The 24,477-nt window shown below is 49.2% G+C and overlaps 1 protein-coding gene across 1 annotated transcript; it reads left to right on the forward strand.

Annotated features, from left to right (window-relative positions):
- Window positions 1-545: 545 nt before the first annotated feature.
- MICALL2 (MICAL like 2) lies at window positions 546-24,477 on the forward strand. Its single transcript, XM_062503425.1, has 17 exons — window positions 546-722; window positions 6,933-6,981; window positions 10,487-10,628; window positions 13,049-13,209; window positions 13,833-13,954; window positions 14,309-14,980; window positions 15,188-15,357; window positions 16,241-16,316; window positions 16,465-16,580; window positions 17,126-17,275; window positions 19,963-20,018; window positions 20,416-20,539; window positions 20,991-21,081; window positions 21,445-21,518; window positions 21,819-21,933; window positions 22,839-22,885; window positions 22,977-24,477. The coding sequence occupies exons 1-17, from the start codon at window positions 580-582 to the stop codon at window positions 23,060-23,062; spliced, it is 2,394 nt and encodes a 797-aa protein (XP_062359409.1). The 5' UTR covers window positions 546-579; the 3' UTR covers window positions 23,063-24,477.

Consider the following 24,477-nt stretch of genomic DNA (forward strand, 5'->3'; position numbering starts at 1 on the left):
CAACGAGAGCTCTGGGCAGGCTCTGGGCACAGCTTCATCCTCCCTCCTCCTCCTCCCCGTTCCCTGCCCGGCGGTCTCTTGCTCAGAGGGGCTCCGGCGCCGCTCACACTCGGTGTTATTTGGTGATGCTGCGCTTGTATCCGCACACCCAGCTCAGGACTATCCAGCGGACTGTTACATTTAAGTGATTCATGGTGCTTTTAAACTTCTCCTCCAGATGGGTAGAAGACATCTCTCCCAGCGTGAAACATGATTCACGCCTCCCCTGGTGGCCGCCCCTTCGGGCAGGACGTTTTGGCGTGGGAGCAGAGGAAATTCTCCTTGCCCTCGGCAGCAGCGCGGGTGCCGCGGCCCGCTGCTTGAGGCGAGCTGAGGCGGGGCCGCAGCCGCGCCTTCTCCGCCGCTTCTCCGCCCCTCGCCCGCCTCTTTCCCCGCCTACCTCTGCCGAGTCCGCCTGCCCGCCGCCGGCTGCTCGGCCCGGGCTGGGCTCGGCGCGGTGCGGAGGGTCCCCGGCCCTGCCCGTCCCTGCCCGGCCCTGCCCGGCCCCGCGGTGCGGCGCCCACCGGCTCCCCGCGGGCCATGGCGGCCATCCAGAACCTGCAGCTGTGGTGCCGGCAGCAGTGCGAGGGCTACCGCGATGTCAGCATCACCAACATGACCACCTCGTTCCGCGACGGCCTCGCCTTCTGCGCCATCCTGCACCGACACCGCCCCGACCTCATGTGAGTACCGAGCCGGGCATCGAGAGCTGCGCCGGGGCTGCCGGCTCGGCGGGGCTGGGACCCCCCGCTCGCGGCCTGGGACCCTCGCTGGGCTGTGGCCATCCCGCCGTCCATCGAGCTGTGCATGGGCTGTGGCCATCCCGCCGTCCATCGAGCTGTGCATGGGCTGTGGCCATCCCGCCGTCCATCGAGCTGTGCATGGGCTGTGGCCATCCCACCGTCCATCGAGCTGTGGATGGGCTGTGGCCATCCCGCCGTCCATCGAGCTGTGGATGGGCTGTGGCCATCCCGCCGTCCATCGAGCTGTGGATGGGCTGTGGCCATCCTGCTGTCCATCGAGCTGCAGACCCCTGGTTCTCCATCCACCCAAGAACCCTCTCCAGGCCGTGACCATCCCACCATCCATCAAGGTGTGGACGAGCTGTGGCCATTCTGCTGTCCATCAAGCTGTGGACCCTAGTCTTCCCCCTTCCCTGGGCTCTTGCTCTACCTATGGGCACATCACCAGCAGCATTCTGCTCACACCCACGCTGAGAATCTCCAAGAGAAAAGCTCCACTCTCCCAGCCTACGTGCTGGTTTTTTTCCATACATTTTTCCCTTTTCTTCCCTCAGTAGCTGGATTATAAATGTTGCAAATGCATCCTTTCCATTGCAAAACAAGTTTGGGCACCAATCTTTGGGGCAGCATTTCCTTCTTTGCTGTTGTGTTTGCTCTGGTTGGGCTCTCCTTGCTCAGCCCAACAACAGTGCAGAATTCACAAGTCACAAGGCAAAGGCTATTTAAATAAAGTGCAGTAAAAGGGCAGGGCCCACAGCCACCGGACTCCTGCACATCCTTATTTTTCCCATCTAGAGCTCTGTCTGTGGGAGATTGAGTGCTTTCCACGCCTTGCTGGTGCCGTTGCTGGTGCCCTGTGAGTTTTGAACTGTCCCTGCCCAAATGTTAACATCTGGGAAGGTGAATGGCCAAAGGGAGTCATGGGTCCTGCTTCAGAGTTGGGGTTTTTTGAGTTTGAGTTTTTTTTTCCTTCTGGGTTCTTTGAGATGAAGAAGAAGGTCTCTTGTTTTCTGTCCTCTGTTGTCTTGAAACTTGACAGAAACCAGAGCAAGCTTGGGCACCAAGGAGGTTAGTTCAGGAGCTCCAGGCACATTTTGTTGTCCCAGTGCTTGGGGAGTCACCATGGTGTTGCTGTGTATGACTTCCTGACATGTTGTCATGTACATGTGACTCCAGATATTTCCTTTCCTTCCTTTGATTCACAGTCCCAAAAATACAAAACACCGGGGCAGAAAGGTTGAGGTGTTCTTGTGGAGGGGCTGTGACTGCTTCCTGCAGCTGGCCCATCCGGAGCACGGCTGTACACAGGGGCTCAGCAATGAGAGAGCTGGAATAATCCTGTTGCCCAGTTTAGTGAGTTGTTTATAATCCTTGAACTGTGCAAAAAAAAAGGTTGTGGATAGACATCTCTTAAATAAATTTTCCTGTGCTGAAGAGGGAAGATGTTCCTTGAGGCATCTCTGTTCCCATTCATTTTCTTTTATGGTGGACATTCTGCCTGACTTTATCTGGGACATCACAGAAGCTCTTTCTGACTCAGACCAACTCAGCAAGGGCTGCCTGAAGGTTAAAGTTAAGAGAAGCCTTTATTTGTGACCTCCTTCATCAGTGTCAGTGCTGTAATACAGGAGAGCACCACGTGTATCATGGGCTGGGCAAAGTCCTGCTGGAAGGAAATGGTGCTTTCAGGTGTTTGGTGGCCAGGGTTGCCAGGTGCCATGTGTCAGATCCTGGGGCAGAATACTTGTGCAGAATCTCCATGTATATCTAAAAGCTTCTCTGAGTGTTCTTGGTGCAGGGTACAACAGTAGAGACGTGCAGCTGAGTGCAGGTGTGGCTGTGACTTCTGCTTCCCAGGGGCCCATCCTAGGCTCCTGTCCTTTCTTCTACCAAAGATCCTAGTTAAAGATTAAAAACATCAGACTGAAAGTAAAACTAGAGGGTGTTTGGAGTGCTTGGATTGTTTGTAGCAGGTCTGCTGCATAGATCACTTGCAGAAAATGATTCAGTCACAGCAACACTTTGCAACAGTGTGTTTTCTGCCTTGGTTTACACAAATGACATTCTTGGGCTGAGTGAAGGGGATTTCTCCTGCAGGAGCCTGAAAAATAACCAGGAAAACTTCAAGCTCAATACATGAGCATAAACATGGGCCTCTCCTGTGATGTGTGTGGCTCAGAGGACAGGCTGGTATGGGTCTCTCCTTCCTTCCTGTTTTCTTGCTGGAAAGCATATGGAAAATATGATAACTTCTCTCAAACTTAGCTGATGTTGGCTTGTGTGTTACCAGTGAACAGGGAAAACTGTGTAAAATTAGAAATGCAGTTCCCACTCACTTCCCACTCACGTAAGGATGCTCAGGGGGAGTGGAGGTCCATGCTGAATTAGAAATCCATTTCTTCTTTGTCCCAGATGAAGTGTGCTTTAGAGTCAGTCCCAGCTAGGCACACACACTGTGTCAGGCAGGCTCCAGCCCATTTTCTGGGATGATTGTAGAGCCTGGGGACATCTCTTGTCAGGGGAACATGAAGCCTCGTGGCAGCGTGGTAGGAGGCTGAGGTCAGCAGCTGCCACATGTGGTGGCGAAGGTTGTGCAAGCTTCAGCCATGATTTTAGTGGCCTTGTCCTGATAAATGAGTTAGAAGAGGCAGGGGAGCTGTGCGCACTCACTCAGATATTAATACCAGATGTCAAGGAAAGGTTTTGATTAAGATCCTTCTCTTCATCCAGGATCTTGCTCTTTCCCAGACTGCAAGCTGGTATTGTGGGAATGGGCTGGTGGTGAAATCCCCCTTGGCAGATGAGCAGCAGCAGTGCTCTTTGCTCCAGCAGCATTTCCAGGTCACTGTCAGCTCAGCAGGGCAGGATGAGGTCATGCTGGCCCTGCTGGGGATGGGTTCTGCAGACTCTCCTCAGCAGAAGTCTGGGGTGAAGCAGAGCTGCCTTCTTGGCCTGGTGGGTTTGTGGTTTGTGTGACAGGGGGAGGTTGCCTCGGGGTTCATTTTGGCAGCATTTTGTCACTTGCCAGCCAGGGCATGGCAGAGTGGAGCAGGCATTCCTGAGAGGAGGATGAGCACATAGGGGACATCTCTCCACCTAGAATTTCCAGCATTGTCCCACCCCTCTGGCTTTGCATCTGCAGAAAGAGCACAGCTGAAAGGTCCTGTTCCCAGCACAGCATGCTGGTTTTGAGCCCCCTGTCCAAGGACTGTGAGCTGGCAAAGGGTGCCTCACTCTTTTACAGTTATCCTTTTGATTTATTTTCTTATTCACATCTTGTTTTCTGTAGAGAAAATACACAAAAGTGCCAAAAAGCAGAAACTTTTTTGGTGCCATTGAGGCTCTGGGATTTTTTTTTTTCTCTCAGTCTGCTCCAAGGTCAAGTTTCCAATCAAGTTTGTGCTTGCAGCAGCAAAGATTCCTCCTATGGAAACACATGTGCTTGCAGAGGACTGTGGCATGTTTGTGAGTGCTGGGTTTGTGCAGCTGGAGCTGGGGATGGTCACGGAGATGTGTGGGCATGAGGAATGCTCAGCCAGTTGTTTGCTAAGGGAAGGGGTTTTTTCAGAGCTAAGAACTCCTCTGCTATTCCTGTGCTAGTGAGCTCCACTCTGATTTGTTTTCCAACACTGGAGGCCCCTCTTGGGTCACATTTATATTTTTCACATTTTCCAATTAATTCAGTTGCCTGTGTTTTCTCAGTGGAGAACTCCTACTTCTCTGTTTGTATTACTGTTGCTGTCTTAGGATTACATTGGTCCAGAGAGCTTTGATATTCCAATATAGGAGATGCACCAGCAAGATGAATTTCCAAAAGAAATATTAGATGTAAGCAGTTCACATGACTAGCCAGGGAAAGAATGATGCTGAGAGGAGACTCTTGAAATGACCAAATAACCTGGTTGTTTGCACTTTCTTTTGAGGAATAGAAGGGGATTTGAGACATTCACTGTCAAAAGGTTGGGGTTTTTAGGTCTCTGCTTCATGCCAGGGAGTGCACACTCCTCCATAGAAACAGCACTGAGTGTGGCTGAAGGCCACTGACTGACAATAAATAGTAATTCCAGTGTCTTACATGTCAGAATGACCAAGGAAGCTGGAACTCCTCTTTGTTCTTGCAGTGTTTTGCTGCATTTCCATGCTACAGAGACTATTTGGGAGCAGAACTGGGAGTGAGGCAAAGAGCTGAAGTCACCTCCTTCAGCTGGGTCTTAAAAAAAGTCAATGCTCTGGCCTGACTTAACCCAAGGATGGCTGTATCTATTGTTTCACTGAGACTTTTTTTGGTGCATGATTATTTTTGTTTCTTGTTTTAATCCATTGTCTCAGGGAAGGGAAATCTTTGGGCAGGAGCACTGCTAGAAGAAAAGCCTCTGCAGTTCTCTTTGATTTTGCACAGGAAAGAGTCTATGGTTTATAGGTGGGATGTGCCTTGTCTTTACGTGCTCTTTGGGGGAGTTTAACCTCAGGGTCTTATCTGTCATTCTTTCTCTCCTTATCCCGCATAGTAATACCAGATGTGGGAAGCAGGGAAGAGGCACAGGCTGTGGCATGATGAGCAAGCCTGTTTAAGGTGCCTCTCTTATTTATGATGTAATGCTCCCCTTTCTGTGCTGAGTAGATAAAGGACTTGGCTTGCTCCTTGCTGTTACAAGCAGTGGAAAAAGTTCCCCTGATGCGATGCAGATCATGTGTTTCTCTCATGAATAGGTCACTGCGTGCCAGCTTTGCCCTGGCTCTCAGGGTTACCCTGGTTCATCCCAGAGGTGAGGGATGGGCTAAGAAGGTGGATCCACACCAGGTATAGAGGTGCTACATACAAAAAATGCAAAGCTGGTGCTGTTTTTCTGTTTATCAGTGAGAATTCCCTCTCAGGTGTCAGCCTCTCGCTCAGCTCTGTGCCAGCAGACACAAGGATTGTAAGTTGAAACAGGGTTATCAGAGAGGAATTGACCCTGCCAACTTGCCTGGGCAGGAGGAAGCAGTGTTGGAGAGCAGGGCTGCCAGCCAACAGCCAGTTTTGTATTCCCTGTTTAGCAAGTGCCAGTCAGTCTAATATAAAGCTGATAATGGCTGTTTCCTAAGCAAGGGACACACTCTGCTATGGGTGAAGGAGCATGCTGTCTTGTGGCTCTACTTCTAGTAGCACAAGCTCTCCCTTGTGCTTTCAACCCTGTCCCAGCACATCCCAGGTTCTGAGTTCCCAGCACTGTGCAGAGAGAATGGCATCTGGGTTGGACCAGGGAGAGGGAAAGCAAATCTGGGGAGAGGTGAAGAAGGAAGTGATGTCTGGGGACAGCAGAAAGGAGTTGTTGACTTTGGCTTGGATTTGTGAACAGTAATTGACACTTCCTTTTCACTTACTAATTATGATCACATATCAAAAGTTACAGCCCTAGGGAAGGCAGAGTAAGATTTCTACTGGCAATTTTGGTGTTAATCAGATGCAGTATGGTGTGGGTAGAGGTTTTCCCAGGCAGATTCCTGGTGCTGGTTTTTGTGGAGTTCTGCCAGAAGAAAAAAGAGGATTTGAAGCCTGAACTCATGCTGCTGGACCCAGGAGTTTCTGAGATCAGAGGATATGGGTATGTTGCAGAAGCCTGTGATACATGCACTGTGTGAGGGATCCATGAGAGACCTCTTTGGAGCTGAGCTCTCTCTGTGTGGACAGAGCTTTCAAATCAGGAGAAGAGCATGGATGTGACTGGAAAGTACTTTTGGAGAGAGAATGTTAATACCTGGCCAGCAGGTATTGGTGTGTCTTTTTGAGGTGGGCCAAAAAACCACCCCTTGAATTAGAGGTTGCTCCTGGCTGTTTCAGCAGAACCCCTCAATCTGCCTGGGATGTTTTTGCACCATCACGTCCTGTCCACAGGCAGCTGTGGGAGTCAGCCCTGCAAAGGTAGATGTACCAAAATCGTCTTGTGCTGTCTGTGGGCAGATCCTGTGCCTGCTGCACATCTGTCCTGGGTACAGCAGGTCTGTGACCCTCTGGTGGGATCTGCCACACTGCCCTCTCTGGACCTGTCCAAGGGTGGGATGGGGCGCTCTGTCCCTTAAGCCAGTGAGGCTCTGAGAGGTTTGAGAGCTGGAAGTGGAGCAGCTCACTTTACATCACCAACCTGAGATTTTTCTCTTTCTGTGTTTCAGAAACTTTGACTCCCTCAGAAAAGAAAATGTGTATGAGAACAACAAGTTGGTAAGTGACTTTTCATGTTTACTTTTGATCTAGTTTGTGACCTGGCACTTTGCTCATGTGATTTAGCAACAGAAACCCTGCAGACACAGTGTGCCCATTGTGCTGTGTTCCAATCCTTTGCCTTAGTGTGCACCTTCCAGCCTTCTCCTCTGAACAGCAATGTCCAGCCAGGCTGGCTGCTTGCGAGAACCTTCAGACTGTTCATACTTCTTAGCTGGCCACACAGTGATGCCTGTTCCCAGTGTGTCCTGTGGAAGCAGGAGCTCAGACAGAGGTGCTAGAACTCAAAATATGGACACACTGAGTATGTGATTCTCCTGAGGGATGGAGCAGGAGCTGGGAAGTAGCTGGTGTGAGAGGGAAAGCACAGGGAGTGTCCTCCCACTTCTGTTCCTTCATGGAGCAGGGGATCAAGGTGGATACATCTTAAAACCTGATGCTGCCTGGACACTTCATTCCAGCCTGATATTGGAGTTTCTCATGTTCTTTCCACAAAGGAAATGGAAGTTAGGCAGGCCAACACCCTCCTGCACTGGATTCTAGCGTGGTCTTAGTGATCGAAGGAAGGATTTTCCTCTCCCTCTCTCCATTGCAAAAGGAGAGGCAGCAAATTATAACACTTCTCTTCACTTGGCATTGCTCCACACAGTTTCCTGGCTGCTTGGCAGGAGCTTGGGATATGACCGAACCATGGCAGCTTACCCTTGTCAGGGCTGGAGGAGTGACACACTCTCAGGCAGTGAGCTCCCTGAAGTGCTTCTTGCCTCTGGAAGAGCTAAACTTGTCCCGCCATGGCTCCTTATCTTCTGCCCCCCTTCATCCCTGGCCATGTCCACAGCTCCCACCACAACCCCTCTGTCCTCAGACTGGGGCTGCAGCCTCTGAGCAGTTAGTGACATTCTGGGGTTCAGCTCTATGTGTTCCTTTCCTCAAGGGGAGCTTCAGAGCATGCATTTTGCCCTGGAGGTTTGGTATTTGGCAGGAACTGGGGCCTCTTTGCCATGCAAGCGTATCTTGGCTGAAGTGCTGAGGATCCCTGAGTGCTGCTCCTTGTCCAGCTGGGCTGATGGTGTCTGCTTGTGTCTGGGAAATGAGCTCTGTGAACTGCCTCCACTGCTTTTATTAATGAAAAGCTTCTTTGTGCTTCTCATAAAGCGTTGCTCCCCTCCTTTGTTGCAGTCTCTATGTCCCCTCCTCCCCCTTTCTTAGTTTCTTTTATGTCCTTTGTTTTGCTGTCTCTTCCTTACTCCACCTGCTGCAGGATGATTTGTCTGTGGCATCCTTTCAGTGCTGCTGTCCTGCTGCCTTGGCTGTGCTGTCCATGGGATTGACCCTCCACCTCCCTGTGCTCCTGGGCTGGCCTCTCCCTTGGGCTGCTCTCCATCCTAGCTCCTACACTTCCTTGCTCTGCGGTGCTTGGGATACAAGGATTGCTTCCAGCATTATTCCTCTGCTATTGTCCAGATCCATCTTGATGCCTTACTTATCAGAGGCTTCTCTTCAAGGGCTGTGTTGTGCATGTAAAGCAACCTTGTTTGAAGTGCAATTTGTCATGTAAGGTCATCTGTCAAGGAAGAACATGTCACTTCTCTAGTGCCACAAGATAAACCACAAACCCTAAAAAAATTTGATTTGGTGGCATTTTTTTGCTGGAGATTTCAAAAATATATAAAGAGGAGTAAAGTTTCTAGAGGCCTTGAAGTCAGTGCTGGTGGATGATGGTGTGGTGTAGCAGGCAGAGCCTGTGCCAGAGGGAACCTGTTCCAGAGGGAACCTGTGCCAGGACAGCTCAGGTGGCCTCGAGCATATCTCTTTCTCATTTTGCATGGACATGGCAGCAGTGGCACTTTCTTCCCCTGGAAAGCACTTGGAGTTGCACTGATGAAAAACATGATGCAAAAACAACATGTTGGTCTTTAAAGGCCAGCCTGGGCAGGCAGGCAGGCAGAGAAGGGCATCTGGGTCCTGTTAGGTGGTGATCCTTTTAGGTCTCCAGGCAAGAGCATTTCCCAGGAACATGAGGTTGCTGCAGGCACAGGGACATCATGTCCTAATGCTGCTCTCTGCATTGCTCACCTGCCTCTGGCCAAACCAGGTGGGTGCACAGAGCATCCTCCCCTTTGTGGTCCAGGCAGCCCCTCACACGTGTTCTGTCCCCGTTGCCCCGGTGTCACCTGGGGCACAGAATGTCCAGCAAGAAAACTTGACTGGTCAGACCAGTTGTGCAGCCAGTGCAGTGGGGAACACTCCAAAGAATGTGTTAAGTACCAGTTTACAAGACAGGAAAGTGCCAGGCTGGGCTGGCAGCTGGGGTGACACAGCCGGTGGTAACTGGCTGAAAGTATTTTTACTGTCAGCACTGTTAGATTTTTACTGGGATACCCAATGGAAAAAATATGGTAATTATCTTGCTGAAAAATAATGGTTGTTTGTTTCTTCTGAGTGGGAATGGTTGGCTTGTACACCAACACTGTGTGTGTCCGTGCCAGAGGTCAGATGCAGAGGGGTTTAATATATTCAAGGGGTTTTTTTTAACCCTTTCTCTGTGGTCTTTAGCAGTAGCCTTCCTTGTGTCTCTGATCCTGCAAGTGCTGTTCTCCTTTGCTGTATTGGCATTTCAACAGGGGTGCTCCAAACAGGGGGGGGAAATTATTTTTTTTCCCATAAGTTAGGAAGGAACAAGGCTGGAGATGGTCCTTAGTAAAAACCTTAAACTGAGCTGGGCAAGGGTAAAGTTTGGGTGTTGCAGTTTTTTAGTATTCTATTAAAGGCTTTTGTTCAGAGGCAAGAGAAAATAGCTTTTGCCTCCTTTACCTGCAGTTTCACAGCAGAGGACACCACAAAGAGGAATATTTACCCCAAATACATGTTAGGCAGCATGGAAGCAATTAAACTAGAAGGGAGCTATGTATCAGGAATTCTTCTGCATTACACCTCTTTTCCCCCTTTCTGGTCTGGGAGAGCAGGGTCCCTTCTGCAGCCCAAGATTTCCCATTTTCAGATGGAGAAGAGCAGGCAGTAGGAGGCAGGAAGCTTTAACATTTGCACAGCACTCAGAGATGAAAGCTGCCTGCAAGCACCTACCAGCCCACCGTTAATTGGGGAGAACTCCAGGTTGTGCTGGGAGCCTGGAAACAAGTCTGCCAGCCTGGACTGACACATCCCCTTCTGCCAGGCCTGGCTCTCTGCAGCTGTGCACTCACACACACAGGCAGGCTGGAGGGAGAGCAAGGGAAGCCCAGGTGAGTTACTGTGCAGTGAGCTATGGCCAGCTTGCCAGGCCAGATTGCTGGCTCCTTGCCTGGATTTCTCAAGGCAGTGGCTGGAAGCCATGACTCCGTTGGTTCCTATGATGTAGGAGTTAAACTGGTGCAGCTGTTCCCCAGTAGAGTTATTATTTGAGTGGGGCTGTTTGCAGTGCACTTTCTTACTTATGATGAGGAGCAGCTCTGCTGCCTGGTGTGGACAAGACCCCTCTAGTTTTATTTTTTTCCCCCTTCTCCAGGCATTTCGAGTGGCAGAGGAGGAGCTGGGGATCCCAGCCTTGCTGGATGCAGAGGATATGGTTGCTCTGAAGGTACCAGACAGGCTGAGCATCCTCACCTACGTTTCCCAGTATTATAACTACTTCCATGGACGGTCTCCAAGTAAGTGCCATATTCCCTGAAGAGGTGGCAAGGATCAGGGCTTCATTTCATGCTTTCCCTTGCCTCCTAACAAGCTTGGAAAAACAAAATAGACTGCACACAGACCTTTTTGGTATCAGAACTATTTCACTGGGGGGATCTGAATGCTTTTCACACCAGCCTACAGTTGCACCAGTGCTTTTAGAAGGGCAACAGGGCCATGTCTTGTATTTGAAACTACTGCCTTAAAATTTAAAATAGAGTCTAAAATTTCTTATGGTCCAACCAGAGAGGAGCACTGAACGTTCCTCTCCATGGTCCCCACCTCAGCTTTCCATTCTCAAGCACCTCCACCCCTGTTCCAGTCTTTGCCACACCTGAGGGCTGGTGAGAACATGGAATAGAGCGAGGCTGAGCTTGTCTGTGAGGCTGTGCCAATGTGACAGCATCAGTGGTAGAGCTTGTACAGTACAGCAGCACTGATAGAAGGAAGGAGAAGAAAATGATCACCTTAACTGACATAATTGTGATAGAAGTTCTGTCAAACGTAAAAGAGGCCACAGAGCTGCCAAGGCATTATATTCACATACTGGAGAGTTTAGCTGGGCTCACAGGAGCATTATTGTAGTCTTGGTTTATATTTGGCTTTAAGCTCACACAAAATGAAGTAATATGATAAACCAATTTTACAGGTTCCTCCAGAGGAAACTTTAGAAAGTGGGACATGAATGACTTAACTGGTTAAGGTGAATCTAAATGGAGAGATATATATTGAAAATGTCCTACATTTTGGAAAGAAAGCACAATTCACTCAGAGCTGTCTTTAATGTTTAAACTCTTCCTACTTCTCCACCTCTTTACACATTTAAGCATGCTTTTTCTCTCCCTCCACAACTTCTTGCCTCCCCCTCTTCATTTTTTATTTCTTGTTTTATAACTGTTTTGATTGAAATCAAACAAATTCCATCATGTTTGTGCCAAGTGGTGAGAATCTGGGTCAGGTTGGGGCCTTTGCCCCCCCCCCTCCCCCCCGAAACTTGTCTACCACGTCATCAAGCACGGCACATTTTTATACTCTCTAGTGTCCCACAAAACACTTTGGTTGCATTCCTGTTGCTGGGGTGAATGTGAATGTCTGAAAATGAGCCCAGCCTGGAATGTGCCCTCTGACACCAGGCAGAATCATGGAATCACAGTCGTGCCCTTCAGATGGGTTCCAGCAGGACCATGAAATAAGCAGGACACAGGAGGACAGAGAGGGTGGGCAGGCAATGTTTTAGTGAGGTCATGCTTTTGTGGAAGTAGAGTTGAAGCCACCCATCTTTGTGCTGAGCTCTGGGAATTCAGTAAATGGCACAAGTGGGAAGTGAAGGGGCAGTCTGAGCCTGAACTGGTTACTGGGTCAGCTGTCCCCTGGTCCCTGCAGTAGGAGCCCTGGGTGTTTATTTGGAGAGTTGGCTTTCTTGAGGGCAGACTGCTGGGAACTGGGCTCCCTCTCTGCTCCCTGCCCTTTCTGTGTTTACTGAGCAGGATATAATCTCTTTTCAGATGAGTGGCCATTTAAGTGTCACTTGGAAAGTGAAGCTGTGGCTCAAATATCCCACAAGGAACACAGAGACATCTCATTCAGAATAGGAAGTGGTGCAAGAATAACATCCCTGTGAGACACAGTCTGTGTCTGTAAAAGTTTTGCACAAAGCCTTATTTCCTAGGGAAGTTTCCCTGCACTTCCCAGGGCACCATTCCCTGCCTGAAGTGTGTTGGAGATTCTCTTTTCTCCACTTGTAGTGAATTTTGAGGGGTTCTATTTCATCTGCAAAGAAAAGAGAATTGGGCATTTTCAGGCTACTTGTGGCAAGTCTTGGTTTCCACATCAGCACCTCTATGACACCTCCAAGCCCTTGCAGAATTACCCATTTTTAGTGGTCATTTCCACACTCAGCAAGGCTGTCCCAGTTGAGATGTGGAGTGGGCACTTGCAGCAGTGTACGTTCAGGCTGAGTAGGAATTCTGGAGCACAGCAACTTGAATGAAGCAAACCTTCTGTGCTTCAGCTCCTTAGCCACAACACCTCTGCCTGTCCCAGCAGGGCCTGTTTCAATTGGGATCAGTTCCAGCCAAACCATGGGCTGGAATTGAAAACCCTAGGTCTTGTTCTCACCATCAATTGATGACAATTTGCATTTCTTCACTTTTGCAAATCTCTTCATGAAATTCCCTGAGAAGAGAAAAATGAACAGTTTCAGAATGTTGTTACAATTCACTTGTTGCCTCTTGCCCCTCAGTCCAGAACTGCTCAGGAGGGAAGTCTTTTGTCTCCCTGTGTGCTTTTCATGTTACCCATCAGGCACCTCTGGATACTCTTACTTTGTGAATTATTCCTAAACCTGTGAGTTTGCCTTATGTTTCCTTAAAAATATTCCCTTCTTCCATTCTTCCAGTTGGAGGCATGGCTGGAATCAAGCGCCCTTCCTCTGAATCTCCAGAGCAGCATCCTGGGAAGAAAATTGCTCCAGAGCCTCCTAAGCCAGTGCCACTAAAACTACCTCCTGCCCACCCACCAGCCAGAGCTAAGCCAAAGGAAACCTCCCCAGTTACCACAGTAAGAAATGGTTTTGGGTGTTCTTTGTACTTTAAGTCTGTTCAGTGAGATAGATAGTACTGGACTAGTTCAAGGCTCCTGGTGGTAAGGACTTAATCTCTAAATTTTCTGTTCACTATGAATGATTTAATCCAGAGGTCTGATTCTGGCATAAATTGAGGTGGGAGTCACTGAAAAACCATCAGGCAGCCTGGATACCTTGAGAACAGGATGTGCGTGTCTTAGGACATGGATATGCTGTTCCTAGATATTTGGGATGGAGACTTTTTACAGGATGTAGTAATTTTTGCTAAAAAACATTGATCCAATTATTGTACACGGTTTCACAGCAGAGTAGGGATGAAAACAGGGTAGAAGCCCTTTCCCAGCTAATTTAAATCCGAGACCTTTGCCTATAGGCAGACAGGGCACCCTGGTCCTCTGGCTTTGTGGGAACGTATTCCCCATGCTCTGTCCTTCCAAGGGCTGTTCCACTTCTGTGACTTCTATGACAAAGGGATTAGAGGCAGAGAGGATTTCCTCTCTGTCCTGGCTGTGCATACCAAACACTTGCCTTCTTGGGAAATTTGTAGCTATGTCCAAGGCCATGGTCTTGTCTGCTCACACACTGCTTCTCCCCACAGAAAAGGGTCCTGACAGAGAGTGGGAATATCCCCAGCAGCAGCTGTGGGGTCTGTGGGAAACACGTGCACCTGGTGCAGCGCTACTTGGTCGATGGGAAGCTCTATCACAGGAACTGCTTCAGGTACAGCAGCTCTTCCAAGCAGGGGCACATCCCTGGGGGTCACAGACGGCCAGCCCAGTGCCTTTGGGACTGGAGAGAGTGGTGTGGCACATTTTTTTCAGAGTGGAGGCAATCTGGGCTTGCTGTATGTAAGGGAAGCTGTCTCCACAGGTCTGTTTTCATCTACACCTTTCCTGCTTCAGGCTGTGCTATCAACAGTTCTTGTTCTGGTGCCTGAGGAATGTACACACAGGGTCTGCTCACTGCCAGTGTGGTGCCTTCACCCTCCTGTGGATGGTGGAGTTGTGACTGCACTCCCAGCTGTGTGTCTCCCAGCACTATGGAGGATGTTTCCCGAGACTTTTGTATCCACAGGTGCAGGCAGTGTTGGAACTTGCTTCTTCCTGGAAGCTACAAAGTTGGGCCTGAGCCCGGTACATTCATCTGTACCAGCCACCAGCAGCCAGACAATGTCCAGATCTCTGGTCTCCACAGTACTGGGAAAAAACCTGACAGTACCCCAGCCCCTACTGCTGCCAGGGCATTCCAGAAAGCAGCAGAACCCAAGAAACCAGAGCAGGTGTTGAAGAAACCCAGCCAGGAAGGCCTCACTAATTCAACCAAGCCATCTGTTTCATCTTCTGGAAGCTCTGGCTTCAAAAGTGTAAATACTCCATGGTCCTCCTCAGCTGTAAACAAATCAGATGACTGCAAAGGTGCCTCGTTGGGGAATAAAACAGATCGCCATGAAGGCAGCCCATTGAGGCCTCCTTGGACATCCTCCACAACAAAAACACAGCAAGCCCGAGAAAATTTTTTTCGGTCATTGGAGTCCTCCAGCAATAAATCTTCTGACTCTCAAAAACAAGTCCAGTCTCCTCATGGCCCTGATAAAACTGCCCCTGCCAGAACCACTGCTGAGATCAGTCAGGTCAATGCTGGGAAGGATCAGGCCCGTAACCATATTATACAGGCTTTGTCTGCATCAAGCACTTCTCCAAATAGGCCAGGAGGACTCAGTTCCACTGGCTTCTCAGCACCTAGAAGGTAAGCACTATTTCTCTTTCCCTTTTTACTGCCAAGATATTCTTTGGGATAAGTTGGAGAAGCCCCTGCATCTTCCTTTGCTTTGTCCTGACTGCTCTTATGGCTGTTTTAAAGGCATGTAGAGGGACACATACAAATCATTGGAACAGAGGCAAATGAAAAGGTCCATCCTTTCAAAAACACTCACTAAGTTGTTCTTTTTTGCAGTGGCAAGTTTTCTCCCACCAGTTCTCAGAGTCCAGCTTCAAAAACACAGTCCAGCAAAACAGGGTACACAGCACCAAAGCAGGAAAAGTTTACAGACCCTGTGCCAAAGAGCCAGGCGGCCAGCAAACCTGTTGAGTCTTTGCACAAGCCAGAGTCAAAAGGCATCAAAGGTGAGGATGAATCATTCACACACTTCTGCCTGGACACAGCACTCCAACTTTATGCCTTCCTCTTGGATCAATACAGCAAATGTGTCCATGATTCCTGTCCTTTGTTTCTGTACCACCATGTAAGGGTTTTCTGAGCTGTGGGGCTCAACATACCTCCATTTATCCCTGTGCAATTGCTCCCTCTAGCATGGCAAGTTCTACTATTTTGAGGATCTCCAGGTATTTGAAGTTGTACTTGCTGTCATCAACCATTGGGATCATGGTGGCTTTCAAACGCTTAGGTTTTCCCAGATGGGAGACCTTGCCAGAACTTTGGGATTATTTTTTTAATTGCACTTGCAGGTCACCCAGCCTCTTTGTCTGTTTTGAACCAAGCTTCCATCATGGTGACTTAGCAGTGGGCCAGGGGATGATATTCTGGGGGTTGTCAGTGTCCCAGGCACTTTCAGGTGGCTGGTGTTTTTCTGGGCCAGAAAAAATGTCTGTTTGCAGTCTGCTGTGACACTGTGGGGCTTTTTTGTCTCTCCCTCTTCCTGCCCCAGCATTTGGTCTCTGAGATCTGAGCTGTTTGTGTTGTATTGCTGTTGAATGTGCCTGATCATATACTCCGTGGCTGAATTTCTGTAACTGTGTAGCTTTTAAAGCATTTGATCTGAAAGGGACTAAATGCCACTGAGATGATTTAATACCTATTATATCTGAATCTGTCCTTGTTAAACTTGTTGAGCTGGTGCTGGTTTACTGCAATAACATCATAGTACCTGCCCCAGTGCATGGCTTATCTCCTAGGATTCTCCTGAGACTCAAATCTGGCTTGTTTCTTTTTATTGAATGTTTTTGTTCTTGTTTATTTTTACTTACCTTGCTATGTTCTTTTCTTCAGGAAGCACAAATGTTGCTGACAACAAGTCTGAGAGCCCAGAAGGGTGGAGATCTCGGTTGAAGCCTGTAGCCATCAAGTGAGTGTCTTTGGAGCTGGTGGGTTTCCATGACAAGTGCCATGGATCTCCATCCCAGGTGGAGATCCACACCAGAATGTCCAGAACTTTTCCTGTGGACCACTCTGCAAGATGGATTGTTTCCTACTTTTGTTTTTTTTCTTTGCAGGGACCAAGATGGCTCTAAAAAACCTACTGATAACTCCCGGGTGGGAACAGGGAGCCCAGCACATAAGGAGCCAAAGCCAAGCCCATTAGTTGTCCCACCAGCAAAGCAGGACTCTGGTATGAAGGATAAAAGCTTTGCCTTCATTTTGCTGATCAGGAAGGGGACAGGCATTGGTACTGCAAGGCCCATGTGAGGAATGTGTTGGTGGAGACTGTGCCTTGCTTTCAGGGTTCTTTGCTCTCTGCACCTGCTTTAGCCTTGTGGTGCCTTTGTTTTTGTGCCTTTGATGGGTGGCCTACTGTCCTGCCCCAAGGAGAGGGACTCAGTCTCTGTAAGGTTCCCTTTTTCTGCAAGACAGCCAGCAAGATTTCCCTTAATCTCTTTTGCATGATTGTGTAATGTTGAGAAATCTTAGTGATGGTTCCCAACTGTTTATTCTCTACCCAAATGTTTATTCTTCTTGTACTCTGGCCTTGTAATGAGTGTTTTCTTCCCTGATTACTTTGGGCTTATGCCCTTCATTATCATCAAGAGAGGAGGACTAGGACTAGAAATGGAGTTTGGTAGTGGTGAGTGCTAGAGACATTGGGCAATAAGGGGATTTTTATGAGATGAGAGTTTAAATTTCTTACCCAAAACCTGTCTGTGCTTCTTAATCCAGCTTCATCTGGTGGATTCATGAAGAAGTTGTTGATTCCCAGCTCAGATCTTATCAGGAGCTGTCAGAATTCAAAGCAAGACTGGAAAGATCCTGGAGAGTCTGCCAAGAAGGAGGAAGATGGCAACCAGTTGAAAACAAACACTGCTACATGTAAAATCTCTTCTGCCTACTAAAGTCACTCTCTCTTCTGCACTGTCAGGGAACAGCCTGAGTGGCCAGTATGGGATATGTGTTCCAGAGTTTTCTGTGGCTAACCCTGTGGCTGCTGTCATGGGGGCAGAGTCTTTGTAATTAGTTTTTATTAGTCAGCTTGGCCTAAGCAGGAAGCAGCAAAGCCAGAAAATTCAGTGGGAAAGGATGAAAATGAAATAGGAATTTTCCAAGGTCACTGCCCTGTCATTCTTTAGACTTAATGCTATGAAGAGGACCATCTCCTAATTTGGGGAGCTGGGATCTAGTTGATGTTTCTGTTCTTCATCAGTTGAGTGGCTTTAGAAAATAAAAGGAATGCAGAGAACTGTCATCCAGAGACTCCAGCTGGTGGGACCCACAGGAGCAGGAACCAAGGCTGCTGTTTCTTTGATTTTCAAAGGTGTCCTGACCAGTTTGTCCATACTCTTAATCCAGTTTCTTACTCCTGTTTGTTCAGCCACAGCTTTACTGTGCACCTCTCTTCCAATGCCCACTTGTCCTTGCTCTGACATATCCCACTGCAGTGCTAAGGAAATTTTCTGGAACTAACCTGATGTTTGCTGCTGTCCTGTTTGCTCAGCTTCTTAATCTCCCCTTTCCTTACCCCATCTTGCTGTGTCTTACCTGTCTGGAGTAGATTCTCACAGCAGGGCTCAGTCCTGCCCCTGATGTCTGTCTTGGAGGAAGCAGGAAGCAGGATGGATTCTGATGGCTCAATGGCCTCATGCTTTATTTTTTTGTCAGCTGGTTCCAGCATTGTCCTTAGCCAGCACCTTTGACAGCTACCAAACATTCAATCTCCAGTTGTGTTGCCTTTTTAAAAGGTTCGGTGTGTCTCTCTTGCCAGCATTTTCCCAAAACTTTCCACCTCCTCTTTCCTCAGACTCAGCCCCAGCGTTCAACATTAGTCTCTCCCAGGAAGTGAGCTGTTAAGATAAGGGAGGCCAGGTTTATATCTGTCTTTCTAAAGGTTTAATGATTGCCATGGGGGAGGGCCATTGGGAAATTTTCCATGCAATCTCCCACACTTTTCCCCACCTGAAAGGCTGGTTCCTGCTGCTGTCACTGGACAGGCTGTGGGTTAGGGACAGAACTGTTACTCCTCTTTGTAGATTTTAACCTCCCCGCTCAGACAGCTGTGAACAGTCAGCTGCTGTTCCTGCCCTCAGTCCTGGGGTTGTGTTGAGCTGTGGAAGGTGAGCATTGCTGTAGGTCATTCCTTTTCTTTGGTGGTATGTGGTGTTTTCTGTTGAGAAAGGAGACTCCAGGGTTTTCCTGCTAACTGTCCTACTTCCAGCTTGCTGGCAAGCACCCAACCCATCCTGTGTCTGTCAAGCCAGAACCTGAAGGTATCAGGGGATATCAGATCCTGAGCTGGTCACAGGGTGTCATTTTACAGGCTCTTCCTCTCCAGTGACTGTGGAGAGAACTCTGTCAGTGGTGCAGCTTTCTGCCTCTGGTTGGAGGTGCTACAGAGGCCACTCAGAAGGAGCTGGGAGATGCAGGACTGAGCTGAGAGAGGGAAGTGTTGTTTAGGCAGACAGCTTGAGGCAGGATAAGTCCCTCTTGGAGGAATCTTTAAGACAAATGTGAATTGCAGGCAGTGCACAGACAGCAGACCAGCAACATCCAGAGGGGAGAGATCCCTGATGTAGGCCAACAGTGCAGGAGCAGCACAGCCACATCCAGCATCTTCTCCTTTTGCACTCTTTCTAGAAAGTACAATAGAGCAAGGGCTGGGCAACTGGAGAGCTGTCCTTGAGCTCTTCCTCAGTCTCCAGAGACTCTCAGGAGGCTCCCCTAGTCTGTCCTGTCTTTCTCCTTGTGTGTGCTGAGCCTGCATTGCTGCTGCCTTTGTTACAGCCTGCTCTTTTGATAGTAGAGTTTTTCTTCCTTATCACATCATCCACTCACGCCTCTGTTCTCTCTCTGTGGTAATTATCCAGCCCAGCCCCTCGGGTATCCAAATACCTCACACTCTTCTGTACTTATCCTTGCAGCACAGTTGGGCAGAGGAAGCTGAGGCACAGTGGAACAAATACACATTGCTTAAGGATTGATTTTAATAGGTGTCCAGGGCCTAAATAATGCTGTGTAGTGGGGCCTAAGGGACTTCTCACCTAGGAAGCATTTTGTGGGAGGAATTGAACTTTAGTTTCCTGAGATCTACACTGGGGTCCCCTAGACCATCTTTGTTTCATCAGTATTTACTGATACTCCTTTGTAAAAGAGCACTAGAGGGACTTTTTTATTATGTCTTGGTGTTTCCTGTGACAGTAACCCAGTCTTTCTGTGCTATCCTTTGGAAGCTTAATAAGGAATGGGTTTTGCCACGACAAATATCTTTGGGTATTAACAAGTTAGTGAATGAACATGGAAGTCAGTATTCTTGGGTGGAAGTTTAAAGTTACACCTGAATTAGGTGACTGTCTATACCCTGAAAGCAGCAACTTGTGACCTGAATGACAAGCCACAAGGAGTAAATTAGGCTGTGAGGATATGTCTCTTACTTTGGTCAGGTGTGTGGATGCATGTGTATCATCTGGGACCTGTTGTGCTCTGGTGGTGTAGGCACTGTCCCATGCCATAAAATTATTTAAAGGTTGTTGTGACATTGTTTGTTTGATTTTTTTTTTCTCTCCTAGTTAAGCTCTCTGTTCCAAAAAGCAAAGGCAAGCTTCAAGTGGTGTCCCCAACCAAGGTATGGCTGGAAACCAGGTGCAAGAGGAGTAGGCTGGGGTTGTTAAATATCCTTCTGGAGTGCTTATCCAGATATATCTAAGTTTGTCCTCCTGGGAGGGTTTATTTGGATACCCAGGGAAAGGGTGAAAGGCTCTGGGGCAGAGACAAGGTGGAGAAGCTGCTGGTTATCTTCCATGCACTGAGACAATCAGAACTGGAATGAGACAGAGCCAAACAAAGCTATGGTAAATAGTGCATTCCCCACAGAAGGAGGGAGAATGTGTGCAGACCAACCTGGTCCTCCCAGGCTGTGGCTCTGTAGCTGGGCTCCTTATGCCCTTCCCCATCTCTGTTGTGACCTCAGCAGGCAGTCTGAGGGTTGCTGAGCTGTACTTGATCCTACTTTTTTTTCCTAGCTGCACCCAGACTACCTCCCTGAGGAGAAAATCCAGGAGAAGGTTCGTGACATCGAGAAGCAGCTAGACGAGCTGGAATTGAAAGGAGTGGATCTGGAGAAGCATCTGCGTGCCTGTGAGGGAGGTAAAGGAGACCTGGTGCCAGCTCTGCTGTGGTGGGGAGGTGTGGGGCTCATGTCCTACCCCTGGGCACTCTTGGCTCCATTTTTAGGAGCTCAGGCTACATGTGAGACACCAGGTTGCCAGAGGTACCTGGTATACAAAGACAAAGCCTGGGGAATTTTGAATCTTCTCTGGCTGTTTTGTAATGTATTTTTTGAGCAAGGTCTTGTGTTAATTTGGCTGAGGATCAGAGGGTTTTGGGAGTCCTGTAGCAGAGTATCCATAAGCAGCTTCCTTGAATCCACAGGGAGCGACCTGCATCCCTTGTACCCAGGAGCTCCAAAGATCACCTATTTTCACTTGAGATTGCCTGGGGCTCACATAAGACATTCTGGGCTCTTCCTCAAGAGATTGTGTGTTTGAGCAAGGGGGGCTGAACTGATGCAGCTATTTGTCCTTTGTCTCCTCTGTAGATGAGTCCGAGGATGCCCTTATGGTGGATTGGTTCAAACTGATCCATGAGAAACAGCTGCTGCTCAGACAGGAATCAGAGCTGATGTACAAGTGAGTACAACCAGAAATTCACCTGTCTGCTTGTGCACTTCTTGTGAGGAGTGAAAGAGAGGGAGTGTGGCAGCCCAAAAAAAATGATGTGCCAGTTGTTGGGATGAGAAGGGTCGAGGGTGTCTCTGGGAGAACTGCCAGCATCATGATGTATTAGCTGGTGAGTCTTTGAGCACCCAGGCTCTGTGAAGAGCTTGTAAGGAGGGAAACTTCAGAAATGTGATGGAGGAAGATTTCCCCTGACCCACCAACCCCTGCCCAGATGGTGGGCAACACAGAGATGAGGCTTTAGCATGACAGGAGAAGGATCCAACCCCGAGGCATGGAAGGGCAGTAACTCATCATGTCTGTCATTCCTTCCAGGATGAAGCAGCAGAACCTGGAGGAGCAGCAGTGGAATATTGAGATGGAGCTGCGAAGCCTCATGAGCAAACCAGGTAAGGACTGGCCACGCTGGGAGTCCTGCTGGCCCTGGGAGCCTCCACTTTATGTGCCAGCCCTGGGATGTCCTTCAGATCTGAAGGCACTGCCAGGGATTGTGGGTGCACTGCAGGTGTCTCCTGTCAGGTGCAGACTCCTTGTGACATCCAACCCACCTCTGCTGTGTGAGGGGATGTGGGATATGCCCCTGAGTGTGAGGATAGTAAAATATTAGCCTTGTTGGAACAGGGTTAGAGGCAGGAGCCACAGTGGGGAGGTACTGTAACTGTGAGATGGGCTTTCCTTGTCTTGTGCAGAGGAACTGAAGACACCCAGGGAGAAAGAGCGAGAGAAGGAGCTGCTGGAGTCGTACCTAAACACAGTCAATGATCGGAATAATATTGTGGATTGCCTGGATGAGGACAGACTCAGGTGAGGGAGCTCAGATGGTGGGAAATGAGCCAACACTACTGTATTCCACTGCTGCCCACGCTGTAGGAGTGGATGAGTGACTGTAGCCCAGACTTCTGCTCCATGAGAGGTGGGTGGTCACCTGCCATCAACCATCTTGTCCTAAAAGCTGCTGTGTTTGCATCCTTGGCAGCTGTTGGAAAGAGATCAGGACCACAGGCCTGTTCTCTCTCAAGCTAAAGCTGCTGTGAGAACAAGGCTGTGAAAATGTGTGGAATGCAGGGAAGAGAGGGAGAGGCTGGATATAGGGAGGTTGGAGGCAGTGTGGGAGATGCACAAGACATCTGGGAACTTGAAGTCAGGAATGTGCTCCTCTGCTGCAGCAAGTGAAAGAGCAACTGTAGCCAAGACCTGGATCCTTCCCAAATTCAAAGAAAGACTGCTGTGTCAAGTAGCTGGATTTGTGCCTCTTTATGCTGAGAACAGCCTCTAATTCTTGACCTCAGAGTACCAGCTCCTGCTTGTGGATTCTGGTACTGCCCAGGACAAGGTGGTGATAGCAGTGTGCTTGTCCCTGATGGCAGTGAGCACCTCTGTAGCACCCCAGGCTACTGTGTCTCAACTTCATTCATCTCCTGGGGTGTTGTGGTGTCTCACCACTCCATGAACTCCGGGTAATTCATCAACCAGCTGGGAGAAGGTCTGGAAATCCCTGCACAGACCCTTGCTTTCAAGGGAACCAGATGGAATTTGCTAATGTCTAAAACTCTTAACTGTTGGGTTTTTTTCCTGCAGCTTTCTCAGGGTGTGCTGTGGAGGTTGGTCTTACTGGGGAAAAAAAAAACCAGTATTTCCATGGACTTTGGTACCTACCAGCTTGTCATGAACACAGCAAAGTTTTCTAATACCATGTTGTTCCATTACAGAGAGAAAGAGGAAGACCAGATGTTGGCAGACATGATACAGAGGTTGGGTAAGGTCCCTTTCTTCTCTTACAGAGCAGCACTGGGACTCACTGGGACTGTGGGTCTCAACCTGCTTTGTGTCTGCTCCCTCTCCTGCAGATGGATCTCTTGAGAGCCAGGAGCCAGAGAGGAAGAAGAACAAGTTCCGCTTGTCCAAAATATGGAAGCAGAAAAAACAAGAGTAAAGCTCAGGAGCTTGATGTTCCTTTTCCCAGTGGCTCAGAGTGACCCATCAAAGGTGTGGTCCTTCCTCAGTGCTGCTTTTCTGGAGCTCCTGGACTTTGAGAGGCTCCTCTGCTCCCTGACATGGAGACTGCAGGTTTGCTGACCGAAGGGGCAGTGTGAACCCCCTCTGGCCTTGCTGTGGGGCCCAAGGAGAGCTTTTCCAGCACATGGACTTTTAAGACTGTGTTCCTTCTTTGGTTCTGGGTCAGAGCTGGTGCCTTGTTGGCAGCTCAGGAGGGCAGAGCTCAGTTTGCCCACCCAGTGCTTGGGTCAGTACAGTCCTGAATGCAGGAGCATGGCCCTGCATGGCACTCCACAGTGTCCCAAACTTGCCACCAGGGCTGCACCCAGGACACTGCACTGGGCTGTGGAAGGGCCACTGTCCTCCCTTCCTCCCTCTCTGCTTGTGCTGTGCTCTTTGGCCAGGATCAGAGATGCAGAGAGGGAGATGCTACAGGTCAAGAGGGATTGATGGTTTCCCTCTTATCATACCAGTGTGAACTGGAGGCTCTGTGTCTGGGGGAGCAGAGCCACCTCTGTGTCTGGTGTGTTCTCAACCCACAGCAGTTTCAGCAATAGTGATTCGTTTCCAGACCTCTTTTGGAAGTTCCTGTAGGCTGATTTCTCATTGCTTGAGAGGCTGCTCACTGCTTCATTCCCTCTGTGGGGGAGATTTGTAGCCTCCTTATTTCTCATGACTGCTCAGTGAAGCAGCTTTTTTGTTGTCTCTGGCCTATCCTGATGAAAATGGACAGAACTGTTTTAATAACCTGGTGCTAACTGGGAGCACAAGGGAATTCATGGGTTTGCCTCACCCCTAAGTCATCTGCATGGGACCAATATTTCGATTCCTGAGCTCCATCCTTGGACAGCCAGTGCCCTCAAGGGGTGTTGTGGGTTACCTTGGTGAGACCAGGAGTATAAGAGCAGGTTCTGGGCTGTCGCAGGGAGCCTTTCCACTCTTCCCTCCTTCCAGTGTCTGCAGCCAGACATCTGCCCTGGGTGCACCCTCTCTTCCCAGTCAACCTGGGGAGCAGGGATGGAGACAACCATGGAAAGATCAGATCAATTAGTGCTGCCTCTGGTCTATGTGGACCTCTTCCATCCACACCAGGTACTCGAGGTTTCTCCAGCCCAGCAGGAGCAGGGATTTTGCTGGAGGGGAGGTTTGGTCCCGCTGTGCCGGCGGCAGAGCAGAGGCGATGCGTCCCTTTCCCACGAGGTGGCAGTGGGACTCTCCGGCCCGGGCAGGGATGGGCTCGGGGTGGGACCCAGTGCCTGCCCGAGGGGCTTCCTGGAGCCCGCTGGGGGGACCACGGATGTGCGAGCGGTGGGATATCCCGTACCTGCGTATGCTTTCACCCAATAAAGCATT

This window comes from Cinclus cinclus, chromosome 16 (genome assembly GCF_963662255.1).
Source record: "Cinclus cinclus chromosome 16, bCinCin1.1, whole genome shotgun sequence".
NCBI lineage: Eukaryota > Metazoa > Chordata > Aves > Passeriformes > Cinclidae > Cinclus > Cinclus cinclus.

Coding starts and splice junctions, on each gene's coding strand:
- MICALL2 (XM_062503425.1), top strand. CDS start 580: ATGGCGGCCATCCAGAACCTGCAGCTGTGGTGCCGGCAGCAGTGCGAG. Junction 13,955..14,308: donor TATCACAGGAACTGCTTCAG/GTACAGCAGCTC, acceptor TTGTATCCACAG/GTGCAGGCAGTGTTGGAACT. Junction 22,886..22,976: donor AGACATGATACAGAGGTTGG/GTAAGGTCCCTT, acceptor CCTCTCCTGCAG/ATGGATCTCTTGAGAGCCAG.